The following is a 14,045-nucleotide window of genomic DNA, read 5'->3' as shown; positions in this document are numbered from 1 at the left end:
TGGGATTATGCTCTTATTATAGAAGGTTTATCAGGAATTTTGCCGAGATTGCTTCACCCCTTCATGCTTTGCAAAAGAAAGAGGTCACTTTCAAGTGGACACAAAAGCTTTTAATCTCTTGAAAGAAAAGATGACTTCAGATCCCGTAATTGTTTTACCAGATCTTAGGAAGTCATTTGTGGTCCAATGTGATGCGTGTGGCAATAGTATTGGTGCAATACTAATGCAAGATGGTCGAGTAGTAGCCTATGAAAGCAGGATCTTGCAAGGGCCAGAAAAGACTATGCAAATCTATGGGAAAGAGTTACTGGTTGTGCTTTTAAGTTGAAAGCACTACCTGTTAGGTGCTGATTTTGTTGTCCAAACAGATCATCAGACCTTGTGATACTTCTTGACACAGTCAAAGTTATCGGAAAAGCATATGCGATGGGCAAACATTCTCTCTATGTTCCACTTTCAGATTGTGCATGTGGAAGGTAAGAAGAATGTTGTAGCTGATGCGTTATCAAGAAAGCCACAAATTTCAGCTGTGTCAATTCCATATCACCATGAGCTTGATGATATGAAAGAACAGTATGCCACTGATGAAGATTTTGCAAGAATCTTTGAACAGTTACAAGATGGACAACCTCATGAACACTATCTCCTCAAGGATGGTTTTATGATGATGCATGGCAGACTATGTGTCACTAGGCCATTACGACATAAGGTTATGGTAGAAAGCCATGTTCCACCGTATGCAAGGCATGGTGGTATAGATGCGTCAGCCAAAGCGGTTGAGACATTCTTTTATTGGCCTACTTTGAGGAGAGATGTGGATGCCTTTGTGCGAGCATGTGTGATTTACCAAAAGGTCAAGTTTGACAGGCAAAAAGCACCAGGGTTGTTACAGCCACTACCAATTCCGGACAAGACATGGGAAAGTATAGCTATGGATTTTATCTTTGATCTTCCAAGAACGCCAACAAGAAATGATGGTATATGGACCATTATTTGCAGATTCAGCAAACAGACTCATTTTATCCATGTTAGGAAGAAGATAAAACCTGATCAGATGGCACGGTTGTTCATGTACAATGTATTTAAGTACCATGGCATGCCGCAATCTATTGTCAGTGATCGTGATCCTTGTATGACGAGTTTGTTTTGGAGAGGCTTGTTTGAAAACATGGGCACTACGCTCAAGTTTTCTTCTTCATTTCATCCACAAATTGATGGACAATCAGAAGAGGCTAGTTCTACTGTCTTAGATCTGCTGAAATGTTATGTGTCAGATAATAAGAATAAGTGGGAACAATATTTACCCATGCTTGAGTATGCATATAACAATACCGAACAATACCGTGCATTCGTCTACCGGCAAGACACCTTTTGAAATTGTTGAAGGTGACAAAAAGGTTCCTCCTATCTTGCACACAAAGGAAAAAATTTTTGAAGCAGATCGATACGTTGAGAACATGGATGAAATGTATAAGAAGATTAAATTTGCCTTGGAAAAGACTCAGGCAAAGCAGAAAAGGACTGTTGATCGTCACCGACGTGAACTGTTGTTTTCATCTGGTGATTGGGTACTATTACGGTTTGAAAAGGCACGGTTAAAGAAGGTGAAGGGCAAGGAAAGGTTATTTACCAAGCTCAGCATGCGTTACTATGGGCCTTTTCAAGTACTTGACAAGATCATTGATGTTGCTCATTGGCTGAAACTGCCTGACACTTGGAAGATTCATGATGCGTTTCACGTGAGTCTTCTAAGACCTTTTGTAGGTGATGTGCCAGAAGATATGCCAGATGAAGATCAGCCAGAAGTTGAGGAACTTGATGAAATCTTAGTACCTGAGCAGATTTTTGCACGTAAGGAAAGAAAAGTTAAGGGAAAAGTTGAACGACGCTATTTGGTGAAGTTCAAGAACTATCCACCTATGGATGCAAAGTGGATCGAAGAGTATGAACTTTTGGAATCACCAAATGTATTGCAACTTTACCTTGAGGCTTTTGAGTTACAACCTACGTATGCCCCAACTCAAAGTGTTCAAAGCAGGGGTGATGATAGAGCTAGCACATCATATGTACATACGGATTCAGTGCAATAGATAGAGATGATGAAAGCATGAAGGTTTCATTAAGTCATTTGCATCAAAAGTGTGCCACTTTGAAGAGGAGAGAGAGACTCATTTTCATCACTTTCAAGTGGGTGCAGGTCTTACAGCTTTAATGGAAAGCTTGCCTTCTCCCTTGTGCTATGTAGCGCGATGATCTCACTCTCGTGCATCTCTCTCCCCTTTTGAATACATATTCGTGATGCCCCTATCGATGGCTTTTCATCTGTATGTACAGTCGTGTGGCCAATTGTGCGTTTGCTGAGGCAAGAGCCTCTTGATCAGGTACAAGATTAGCTAATTGCTAATCCCCCGCAGGTACAGGTGAATTTGGAGAGATTTCACGTGAGAAATCTCGTCCAATTCAAAGGGCAGGTAGCCCTACAGGTGCGGGACCTCGAGAACTTGCTTGGGATGCGACCGGCACGCGAATCGGAGCCCGAAACAGTGAATTACAGCTTGTTGTATTTTTCTGCAGGTTTAGGGTTTTGACCCTTTTTGATGCCTAATATTCCCAGGAGCTTCAGGGAAGCTAGGGAATGGTCAAACAGGTGTTTTGGTGCATTTTAGGGGCCAAAAACAGAGATTTCAGCGTGCTGTATTTTCTCGCCAGGTTTGGAAAAGCGCTCCAATTGGTGAGGAAAGTCAAATAAAAGTTGGGGATTTCGTCCTGGATAAGTTCTACTACAGTTATGCTGTCGAAATTGGGCCAGAAATGTGAATTTTCAGCCTTAGGGATTTGGGACAGCTTGTAGATTTGTGCAGGTATATCTTCCCACTCATAAGAATAAAGAAATACCGCAAGGGGTGCCAACCTTTGGGGACAACAGGGTGTCATTGTCCGCTTGGAAGCACTCTAGCTTTCGAGCCGTGTTTTTGTTGAAGTGTAATTTCCAGTTACAGGTTCATCTCTGTTTCATAGAGTTTATTGGAATAAAGATCGGGTGAAAGCTTAAGTTTACTGCCCTCTAGCAAGTCTACAGGCCGGTTTCAGATCCCCTCACACACACGCGGGGAACGTCCGCTAGTGTAAGTAAGGAGCTCACACAACAAGGCTTAGGTTCTATGATAAAAATGTGAGAGGGCGGAGGCCTTTTACAAAGATAAGTGAGAGAAATCGGGTAAAAATCATGACCCCTCCTTTCTACATTCTTCAAGACAACAGTCTCTGTCGTGTGTGTGTGTGTGGACATTTCAGCCCATGTACATGCTCAGCAGCGCACCTCTCTGTTGCTTGCCACACCGCCACCACCTGTACTTGCATCTTGCTCTTATACTTGCATCTTGCATAAGAGCAGGGTAAAAGTATCATATTCTGTTCTCAGCTGCATCATCTCTTTGTGGCCCCAAGTGGTGACAATGACTTGATGGGAAACTCATCCTACTCGGAGATGATGGTGGTCTCCAGGAAATTTTGGTGCCAGAATAGGTGGTTTTGCATGAGTATAAGTGGGAACTCCAGTTTCTTATCAAGTCCATAGGCATGATAAACAGTGTGGCCAACTCATCTTCATCCAGGGGAGAGCTCAAGGCGGAACCATGATACTCAACCAAGTCCCTGCAATGGAAAATTGGATGCATCTTACAATGATTGGAAGCTCCAATCAAAATACCATATAGCTCAACCTTTTTAGTTGACTTCCCACTTATCTAAACTTAATGCTGCTAACCATGGTATGATTTACACAACAGATGTATGTTGCACAACCATCAACAACCATCCAAAAGATAAAAGGCTACATTACATGATCACAACTTTGAGAATTGTAATTCAACCTGACCACTTGCTCAGCCTCCTTAGCTTGGAGATTTTCCCACCTTTCGCTATAGTTGATCCATGTCCTACATCAATGCATGACGGTTTCTAAAGCCCCCATCATGGGATTCAAAATCGCACCCATAAGCCACCTCAAACGAAGTTCTCTTCGTTAAAGCTTGAATCGAGTCATTGATCTGGATAAGCACCATCTTGTGGTCCGCACGGCAAGACGTAGGTACTCGACCGGCAGCTTATCAATGAAGAGATCGACCGGCAGCTTAGAGATGAGCACCATCTTGTGTCCGCACAGCGAGGTGTAGGTACTCGACCGGAAGCTTATCAATGAAGAGATGGCAAAAAGTTGTGTCAACCTACATCCTCCATGTCTATATGCTTGGCTACGTTTACTAAGATCTTACTTCAATTGAAGCGTAAAATTGACAATTATGGGGTCCAAGAGTGATAAAATGGCCCCTCCAATTAGATTGATGACAAAGGTCAGGCGGAGTGACAGACCATGGTCCACACCCTTGTTACCATACAGCCACCTGTGGCCTTGGATAATGTCCACCTGGTCCAAAGAGAAACCTTGAAAGATAGCTGTTCTGCAGACATTAGCTTCGGGCAAAGTCACTTTTTAACTAGTTGGACTTTTTTATATAGCCATGCATCGGGGATGGCTAGGACAATCCCACTTGGTCAATGATATCCACAATTATGGGAGAGCTTCAAACATGTTACGCACCACGAAGTGATCCCACAATATGCACTTGTAAGCCCATCCATCAAAAAGAATGGACACCACATGCAAAGAACCTCGGCCCAGGTCGTGCCGTCCAAGAACCATTAAGGTGCGACTACACTTCAGCCCACGCACATGCTCAACGGAGCCCCTCTCTACTTCTCACCTCGCCGCCACCTCCACGCCTTGTGCACACTTCATTGAGCAATGCTGTGCGCACCTGCTCCCACTGTCCTGTGGGCATATGCATATGAGTGGGCATGGGTGTGCGCACAAAAATGAGCACACGCAACCCACTTGCATGCACACACACAGAATGACACTCTTGCCCCACCAATAATAAGGCATGTGGACATGCATCCTTGGATCTCCATGTATGATCTTCAGATATTAAATCTAAGGATGTGTTACACAATGCTGGCTTTGACGTGTTTACCACCTGTTGGAGGCTTTTTCACTCAGTATCAAAAAATCGTGCCTATACAAACTCTGAAGACAGCAAAAGACAAGTATAGGTGAAATAAAGCTGAGTAAAACCCAAATTTGCTTTTGCTGCACTCATCGTCTTCATGCACCAAAAAGGCACGTTGACAACAAATACTTACATATCTGGACATGCAAGATCTCCACCACTGCAACTTGCCCATTTGGAAACTTCTTCATTCCATTGACCCATCTGATAATACAAAAAAAAAAAAAAAGAAACGTGATTGGGTTCTGGTAGGAAAACTTTAGGAAATCAGGAGAACAGCAAACATTGTGTTTCAGGAGACAAAAAAATTGACTTAAATCAGTTCTTAAGTAGGTCGTCCTCTTATACTCACTGTGATGTTCTTGCCAATGTCCTCTACCAAACTATTGATAGAGGAATCATAAAACCTTTTGTTGGCTGTTGCAATAATTTCATTGTCCCAAATCTGGGACAAACATTATCAAAGAAAATTGCAGCTTACGTCAATCACACGGTAGAACTTGTCATAAATTAAACTGCCAGACAGCCCAGAGGGTAAAGGTGATCAAAGCTTACGTGATGAAGATTCAGCACACGCCGGTACCAATGAACTTTTATGGTATTCCCACCTAAATCTGTGGTAAAACCTACATGAAGAGGCTGACATGAAAGTAACAGGTACAAGGGTCAAATAAAATACATCAGACTCGATCAGTACAGAACTCGCTGAAGAAAACTCAATCTTGCAGAAATACGTGACCAGGAGTACAGAGAAAGTGATGTATTTAAAGCTTATACCTGATGAATGTCTCCGACAATGTGTGCAAGGAACAGAAGTGCTTCAGTCAAGTTGTCTGAGAAACACAATCCAAGAACACGAGTAGGTAATTGATACATGAAATACAAACATTAAGCCAAATGAGATGCTTCAATGTCATTTACATTGCTGTGAGTTTGAGAAATACGAGGTCAATTGAGAAGTATAGTTGTTTATGGCACCCGCTGCACACCTGCCTTGGGTGCCCGTTGAATCATGGCAATCACCTGCTCACATGTAATTGAATAAAGAATATGAGTTAAAAAAGCAGCACAGCTTTTCATTACCGGCATGTAAATTTCTCTCTCTCTCTCTCTCTCTCTCTCTCTCTCTCTCTCTCTCTCTCTTGGTTGGAACCGAGCTTGAACCCATCATATTACTTGTGACCAAAAGGCCATTTACATCACAGCCGAAGCCAAAATACATAACAAGAATCCAGGGTGAAAAACCCCTCAAAATATACAATAAAGGCAAAAGCTGAGGGGAAAACCCTGCCAGAGCAGAATAGAATGGAAGGGGAGTCGATGAAGAAGCAGCAAGTGAATGGGATCACCAAGCTGTAGAAGACTACAAACCAGAATCCAAATCCGACCGAAGTCACTGACAGGTACAGCGACACCAAACTTCATGAAGATCAGCACTACACTGGAATCTTGAGCAGGAGCACCACATCACTGAACCACTGAATCAGTTAGGAGAGAACGGAAGAAGAGGCCATAAGAGAATACCGGCCACCCCCGACAGCAATCAACGGAGCTGTAGCAGGGTGTCCTCGCCGCATATGATCAATACCACCAATGAGGAGAGGGGTGCAGAGGCTGGGGAGAGAATTTCTACAACCCACCAGAAAGAAACCTCAACCCTAATGCTATGCCCAAACCGAAAAGGTTGGGGGATAGCGATAGAAGTTGCAGGTTTCGGGGTGCATTTAGCCTCATGCTAGTAACCTAGCATGAGTTTCCAGTGGCCGCCGCGTGGAAGCAGCACCCCTGTGGCCGCCTCTCTCTATCTCTCTCTCCCCTTGTCATGCCGCCTGAGATCTACAAGCCCAGCCAGAGACTACACATACCAAGCACCCCTATGGCCGCCTCACTCTCTCTCTCTCTCTCTCTCTCTCTCTCTCCCCCCCCTTGGCCGCCTCACTCTCTCTCTCTCTCTCTCTCTCTCTCTCTCTCTCTCTCTCTCTCCCCTTGTCATGATACCAAGCACAATGAGAAACCTTTCCTTTTCTGACGTTCTCACCTCTTCTACAGAGAAACCCACTCCATGGAAGAAGTATTTCCATTCTCCAAGATCTCCAAAAAGCGAATGAGCAAATTCAAAAGCTAGAATCCAAAATTGTCAAACAAGAAGGAAATATCGAGGAACTCAAATTACACCAAGAAGAAGAGGCACCTCATGTACAGAAACAATTTTTCTTGCTCCACATGGTTGAAGTTTGTTGTTTGTAATATCTCAGATCAAAGAACGAAAATGGGCAGAAGAGAGCGCACATCACATCCACATAGGAGATTGGCCGAAGGTTGGCAATATGTAGAAGTAATTCAACAAGAAGAAATCAAGCATGATATTTATATCCATGAATCAGATATAATGAGAAGGAAAGTAGCCAGAGCTATCCCCTTTGTGGACATAGGCAAGCCAAGTCTTGTCAAGGTAAGTATGTCCTTTTATGGTACCAACAGCTAAATGATAAGATCAAAGTAATGAAGCAAACAAGATCATTGAAGGGCACATCAGTATGGTTGGCAGATGAACTTACTCCAACACAGCTTAAAAATAGAAAGTAAGAATTGGCAAAGGTACAAGAAGCAAGAAGACAAGGTAAATGGGCAGTCTACCGAAGAGGAAAGGACGTCATTGAAGAGTTCCGGAAACCAAAGACATCTAGTCCTTAGCCTCCTATCATGGACATGGTATTTTATTGTAATCACTAGCCAGTTCATCATGGTTTTTAGTACGTTATTTTTGTTTGGCCATATGGCCCCCGAAGTGGATTGAAAATTGGATGTATCTAGTTTTGTTCCATAGGTCGATGCGGCCTCCAGTGGAGGTTAATCTCTCTCTCTCTCTCTCTCTCTCTCTCTCTCTCTCTCTCTCTCTCTCTCTCTCTCTCTCTATATATATATATATATATATGTATGTATGTATGTATCTCTCTCTCTCTCTCTCTCTCTCTCTCTCTCTCTCTCTCTCTCTCTCTATATATATATATATATATATATAGTTTTGTCCCATAGGTCGATGCAGCCTCCAGAGTCCAATGGACGTTAATTTAATCTCTCTCTCTCTCTCTCCCGCTACAACTCAAGAACAGATCGGGAAGCAAGAAAGAATGGCAAATGGGCAATATACAGAGGAGGACAAGCAATTATTAAAGAATTCCGTACCCCACCGCCCTCAAGAGCAAATCCATCCATGGATGAAATATAGCTATTTTTATTTTGAACCTCAATTGCAATAGAACCCATTGTAATTTAAACTCTTAAGAGTCTTAAGAGTTCATTTTGAGTTATTTTTTTCCAGTTTTATGCCTCTTTGGCATCGATACCCAGAGTGGAATGTAAATGGATGTACCTGATCTGTCCCATAGGTCGGATTTGGCCTCCCGTGGACGTTAATATACCTTTCTTTCTTTCTTTCTTTCTTTCTGCGCGCGTGCATGCATGGGTTCGTACAACGTGCACACACTCTTCTCCATCCCTCTATGTGCGCGCACTCTCTCATCCATTTCAGTCAACTTTTCTCTCCCCACACTTCTTTGATGTTGCTTTCTTACAAACCTCATAAGAACAAAAGTTCATGTAAATCCTTAATGTTTGAAGTAAATGCACAAGATAGAATGTACAAAGAACAAATTCCTTCACTTACGTGTGACAGCTTAAAGAGAAAGAGAGCAACTCAACAAAACAGCATGTGCTAACAAGTACTCCTGACTATCCTTGAAAATCTATAATATAATAGCTGATAGGATGTAATCTCAGAAGACAGGGAACAAAAATAAAGACCGAGAAAAAACAGGAACAAAATTGCCTCTTCAAAAACTAAGACAAGCACTTACGGTCATAATTGTAATTGCAGTAAAAATCCGGTGTATCGATGAAATGGAGTGAGCTACTCCACCTATACCTAAAGCGCATCTGATCAGGCCATGAGCAAAGACTTGCAAGGTTTCCCTCTGCATGCTCTGGGAGCAAATCCTGCACCGCGTCCTGAGTAGCGTTCGTAAAGAGCATCTGCAAAAATCAAAGTTTATCAATGTAGCCGTTGTCTAACTGACACCCACGCACATGCACACACACATGCATGTTAAAATTTGAATTCATGTGCTTAATGCATAGACGTCTGTAATTTGGACTTAGCGAGCAAAGGGGTGAGCCCAAAAGGGAAACAAGGCACACAGAGAAGGTATGTGCAAACAAAAAGATGCAGAGATAGGTACCTGGGCGACGGCGCAGGTTGCGTAATGACCTTCGACGCCCCATGCCAACGATGGCGCAGGTAAGAAGACAAAAAAACAAGCTGCAGCAAGCGAGACGAGCACACGCACACAGGTCGCCATGCCTCCTCCTTCTTCTTCCCCTTCTTTGTAGTTCGAGACGCTCCACCAACTGCGCTACTTCTCTTTGAGTAAGTTGTTCTCTATTTAGTTATTGGCGTGCTGAAGGAAGGACTACCCACTTGGTTTTGGCACATTTTCTTAGGCAAAAATAATCATTACATTGGGAGGTATAGTTTCATCTAAAATTCACTTCTTCCAAATGCTTCTTAATTCCTATTGGATACCACTTTGTTTCTAACTTTTTGGCCTGCCAAAGGTAGGACTATGCATTGGGCCTTAGTGTTCACTTCAACATTTTTCCTTAGGGAGTATATCTAGGTGAATTTAATGCTTACTTCAACATTTTTCCTTAGGGAGTATATCTAGGTGAATTTAATGCTTGCACATTTTTCTTTGTACTTACCTTACAACCAAAGGAATAAAATTCTCATTTAATATATTAAATGAAAAGAAGCTCTATATATATATATATATTTATTTATTTATTTAGTTAAAACAGCTGAATATATTAAAAAAGGGTAGGGTTACAAGTTCCCATGAGGAAGGTCCATGGGTAGACGCCTCGGACTGTTAAACCTTGCAGGTGAAGGGGAAAACTTTAAACCTTCTTGACGTTGGAAACAGAACTGAACCAGTAAACCAAAACTTGAAACAGAGTTTGATGAGCCGGTTAAAGAAACTCGACATTATGAACATCCTGAAAAACTAGGCTGCGGCGGCGGCGGCCAGAAAGGCCCAGACGCAGATAGACTGGCTTTTATTCACTGAGGGGGGCTGATAAAACATTATGAACAGCAGACTGAGCCCTGAAGGGATTAAGAAACCCCTCATAAGCTTTCCGAAGCCTGGATGTAGAAATCAGAGTGTTGAAGCCTTCTTTGGCATTCGGGGGCCAGACCTTGAAGCATGCTTTCCTTTCTTTTGCAATGCGCGGATACGTGAAATTTTCTCCATTTTCTCCATGGTAGGTCCTACCAAAACGATCAACCTCCATAGGAGCCCCTCTAGGTTGCAGCTGCTGTACAAGCTTGAGAGTGCTGTCAAGAAAAAGAAAAAAGTGTTGATTAGTTTTAGTAGCGAAAAGAGCTTCATTACGTTGATTCCAAACATGCCATAAAAGAAGAAATCTGATGGAATGCCATGTAAAGGGGTCAAGAGTGTGACATTCTCCAAGGAGGACTTCTTTCCAACTGAGAGGGGTGTTCCTGATTTTCATAAAAGCTTTGTTAAGAACACTTAAGAATTGACTCGTATCTGGGCAGGAGAAGAAAAGATGGGGGACAGTTTCAAGCTTGGTTTTGCAGCGGGGACAGAGACCATTTCCATGTCCAATCTTCATAGCCTTGTCAAGGGTCCAAGTTGCTTTATGAATGGCCAGCCAGGCCAAAAGGGCATGTTTCCTTTCTTGAGCGAAGGCCCAGATAAGCTTGAAGCGGAAGGCCCATTGATGCTTATTCCAGCCCAAAGACCATCTATTGTTAAGTTTGAGGACAAGTTTGCCTGTATGAAAATCATTAGGCAGCTTGCCGAGGTTGCTGGACCACCCCCACAAAATGGCTTTAGAAAAGTTTTTGCAGTCACGGCCCCGGGGGAATGGAAACATTGAGAGAATTACACCTCTGCATGACAAGCTCAATTCCACCCCGGGGGGCAGGCTGAATTTGTTACTGATTTGATCCCTGTTTAACATTCCGGATGAGTCACATAAGTCACCCCACACCTTAATACCAGCTTTGAAACAAGATAGGCTGATCTGGACCCGATCGTTGGAAATCGGAGCTATAAGATGGCCAAACCAGACCGAGTCAGCAGCATAGGCATACCACCCTCTCTTAGTGTAAGTTTGGAAGCAAAAGAGCTTTTTATAGTTCATCCAAGACTCCCACATCCTGCAGCAAAGTTTGCTACCTATTGGGGAGAGAGAGGCCTTTGAAAACAGAACTTCATTAAGCGAGAACCCCTTCCAAGATCTCTTACCTTTGAGCCAAAATTTCCCAACATCTCTTTTGATCAAGTCAGCCCAAACATCATTTGAAAAGATGGCCCTTTGCACCCATTTAGCCGCGAGCTTTTCAGCCAGCAACCCAATATTAATAATGCCAAGACCCCCTTGCTCTTTATCTAAGCAACAAACCTTAAAAGCAACTTTGCTGATCCTCTTCCTGTCAAGGGACCCTCCCCACAGATAATTACCCAAGATAGAGTTAAGGGATTGGAGTTGGGTCTCTGAGGGCCTCCAACAGGCCAGGAAGTAAACGACGGAGGGGATGATGAAGTGATTGAGGACAAAGGCTCCCGGTGTTAATGTGGCTCCATTTCTTGACCTGAATCTTAAGTTTATTAAGCACATAGTCCCACCTTTGTTTAGCAGAGATGTTAAAGCCCATGGGGATACCAAGCAGCCTGAACACGACACCCTCGGGGATAATCTTACAGCCAGCGGGGCGGCAAGGATCAAAGGAGGGGGCCCTCCTTCGAACACTCTGAAGCTGGTCTTAGAGTGGTTTATTTGAGATCCACTGGCCAGGCAAAAGGTTTCAAGGCAGGACATGAAGTGGGCTGCCGTCTGCACTTCATTCCGAAGCAGCACATTTGTGTCATCAGCAAAAAGTTGAAGGCATAAAGGGTTAGGCCTGTTGGGAATCTCAATACCCTTAATATTGTTGCTGCTGCTATTTCCTTGTTAACCAACCAACCCAGGGCATCCGCAACAATGGCAAAAAGAAGGGGGGAGAGGGGACAGCCTTGCCTAATAGATTTCCTAAGAGGAAAGGCTTCAGTGAGAGACCCATTAACAGCAACCTTGGAAGACGCATTACCCAGTAAAGTTTGGACATACTTAATGAACTTCCTGTTGAGGCCAATATCCTGAAGGGATATTGGCCAATATCCTGAAGGGATTGGAAGAGGAAAGACCAATATCCTGAAGGGATTGGAAGAGGAAAGACCAATCAATTCTATCATAGGCTTTATCAAAATCTATTTTGAGGAAGATGTAGTTCTGCCCAGAGTTTTCAGCATGCTCCATGCCCTCCCAAAGGCTAATGATAGCATCAAGAATATACCTACCCCTGATGAAACCCTTTTGTTCTTTGAGGATCCATTCGTCCATATAGGGGTTGATTCTACTAGTGAGGATATGAGCATAGACTTTGTAGAGGGAGGAGAGACATGTTATGGGTCTCCAGTTTCCAAGATCTTCTTTCTCATCTTTTTTGTGGATCAGTTTGATGATCCCCATATTGGTCCTTTCAGCCAAACCTCCTTTCTTCATGGCTTCCCTCCAGATGTTTAGGATGTGAGGGGTCAGCTCATCTTTAAAAGCAAGAAAGAATTCATTAGGAATCCCATCTTCACCCGGAGATTTCCTCTTTTTGAGATGAGAGATAGCCTCCTTGACCTCCTTCTCAGAGAAGGGGGCGTCAAGCTTAAGAGCTAAAGCGGGGTTAACGACCTTTTTCCTAATGAGAGCAATCTTGGCCCTAGCAGCAATAACTTCCTGAGAGGGAGGCTGAGTTGTGGAGAACAAGTTAGAAAAGTGCTCCTTGATGACCTGCAAGTTTTCCACATCATCGGCACAGCGGAAAGACCATTGGGCTTCTTGACCATAGGAATAAGATCCCTAACTTTTTTCCTTTTGAGGAGAGCAAACATCTTAGGGTGAGGTGTGTCAATTTTTCCAGCCCACACCTCTCTGTACCACAATCTAGTGGCCTTAGCCGCCAACAACTCCTCAAGTCTGAGTTGATTCTTAAGATCGATCAAGGATTGATCTAAAACCCCTTTTTTAGAAAGATATAAGTCCTGGATTTGGTTCCTGATCTGGACTCTTCGATTCAGCCGAATCGATAAAACTTTACGCTTATGCTCCTTGCAGATAGAATGAACCTTATTGACAAGACATTCCCATCCCTTGGAGGGGGAGGAGAAAAGACTGAAGGCCTTAGTGATGGAGCCTTTAATCATTTGTTGGATACACGGAAGACGGAAGAGAGAGGGGTCAAGATGAGGCCAACCCGCCCTACCTTTGGCCTGGCCTATAGACAGCTTGCAAATCAGAGGGAGGTGATCAGAGATGGTCAGGGAGGAATCCGTGGTGCAATTGATCTTTAAGCACATATCAATCAGGCTACCCGAGGCATACAGTCTGTCCAATCTAGCAGCTCTGTAATAGGAACCTTTTTGATTGTTAGACCAGGAGAATCCAGTTTTAATAGAAAGGTCCGAGAGATCTTTATCAACTTTGAGCAAATCCCATTGAACCTTTTCCTGGCCACTGATGGTTCTACCCAGAAACCTATTTCTGCCCCCCTGGGATTCAACCATGTTAAAATCACCAACAAGCAACATGGGACCCTCAATCTCAATGATAGACTGCCAGGTTGACGCCCTCAAGTTAGCCAAGCGCACGGGGCATAAACAGAAACTAGAGTGCAGTTGAAAGGATTGCCCAGTCTTACCGCAGTCCAACAGTGATTAACATTAGACCAAGCATCTAAAATAGCATGTTCCCACTTCGTGTGAATGCCAATAGCTGCCCCACCTCTCCCAGAGTGATGGTTGGTAAAAAACCACCGAGCATTATTGGAGATTCTTTGAAGGTTCATATGCAGCTGAG

At 43.4% G+C, this 14,045-nt stretch overlaps 2 protein-coding genes across 2 annotated transcripts in view; one reads left to right on the top strand and one right to left on the bottom strand.

Moving 5' to 3' along the window:
* LOC147629467 (endonuclease 4-like) overlaps window positions 1–9,531 on the bottom strand; it is a 29,669-nt gene extending 20,138 nt beyond the window's left edge. Inside the window, exons 1-7 of the mRNA XM_086812729.1 lie at window positions 9,308–9,531; window positions 8,927–9,101; window positions 5,991–6,092; window positions 5,847–5,902; window positions 5,625–5,708; window positions 5,422–5,514; window positions 5,203–5,273 (exon numbers count right to left, since the gene is read on the bottom strand). Of these exons, the coding sequence (XP_086668855.1) occupies window positions 5,203–5,273; window positions 5,422–5,514; window positions 5,625–5,708; window positions 5,847–5,902; window positions 5,991–6,092; window positions 8,927–9,101; window positions 9,308–9,427 (701 nt within the window). The 5' untranslated portion in view covers window positions 9,428–9,531. The remainder of the gene's footprint in view (window positions 1–5,202; window positions 5,274–5,421; window positions 5,515–5,624; window positions 5,709–5,846; window positions 5,903–5,990; window positions 6,093–8,926; window positions 9,102–9,307) is intronic.
* LOC147629468 (uncharacterized) lies at window positions 1,458–2,386 on the top strand. Its single transcript, XM_086812730.1, has one exon. The coding sequence runs from the start codon at window positions 1,458–1,460 to the stop codon at window positions 2,088–2,090; it is 633 nt and encodes a 210-aa protein (XP_086668856.1). The 3' UTR covers window positions 2,091–2,386.
* Window positions 9,532–14,045: the final 4,514 nt, after the last annotated feature.

Source organism: Cibotium barometz, chromosome 18 (genome assembly GCF_041138505.1).
Source record: "Cibotium barometz isolate CiBa-2024 chromosome 18, ASM4113850v1, whole genome shotgun sequence".
NCBI lineage: Eukaryota > Viridiplantae > Streptophyta > Polypodiopsida > Cyatheales > Cibotiaceae > Cibotium > Cibotium barometz.
Note: the sequence above shows the minus strand (reverse complement) of the source record. Positions and strands in the feature narration are given on the sequence as shown.

Excerpts from the sequence above, each read along its gene's own strand:
- LOC147629468 (XM_086812730.1), top strand. The coding sequence starts at position 1,458 with ATGGATGAAATGTATAAGAAGATTAAATTTGCCTTGGAAAAGACTCAG.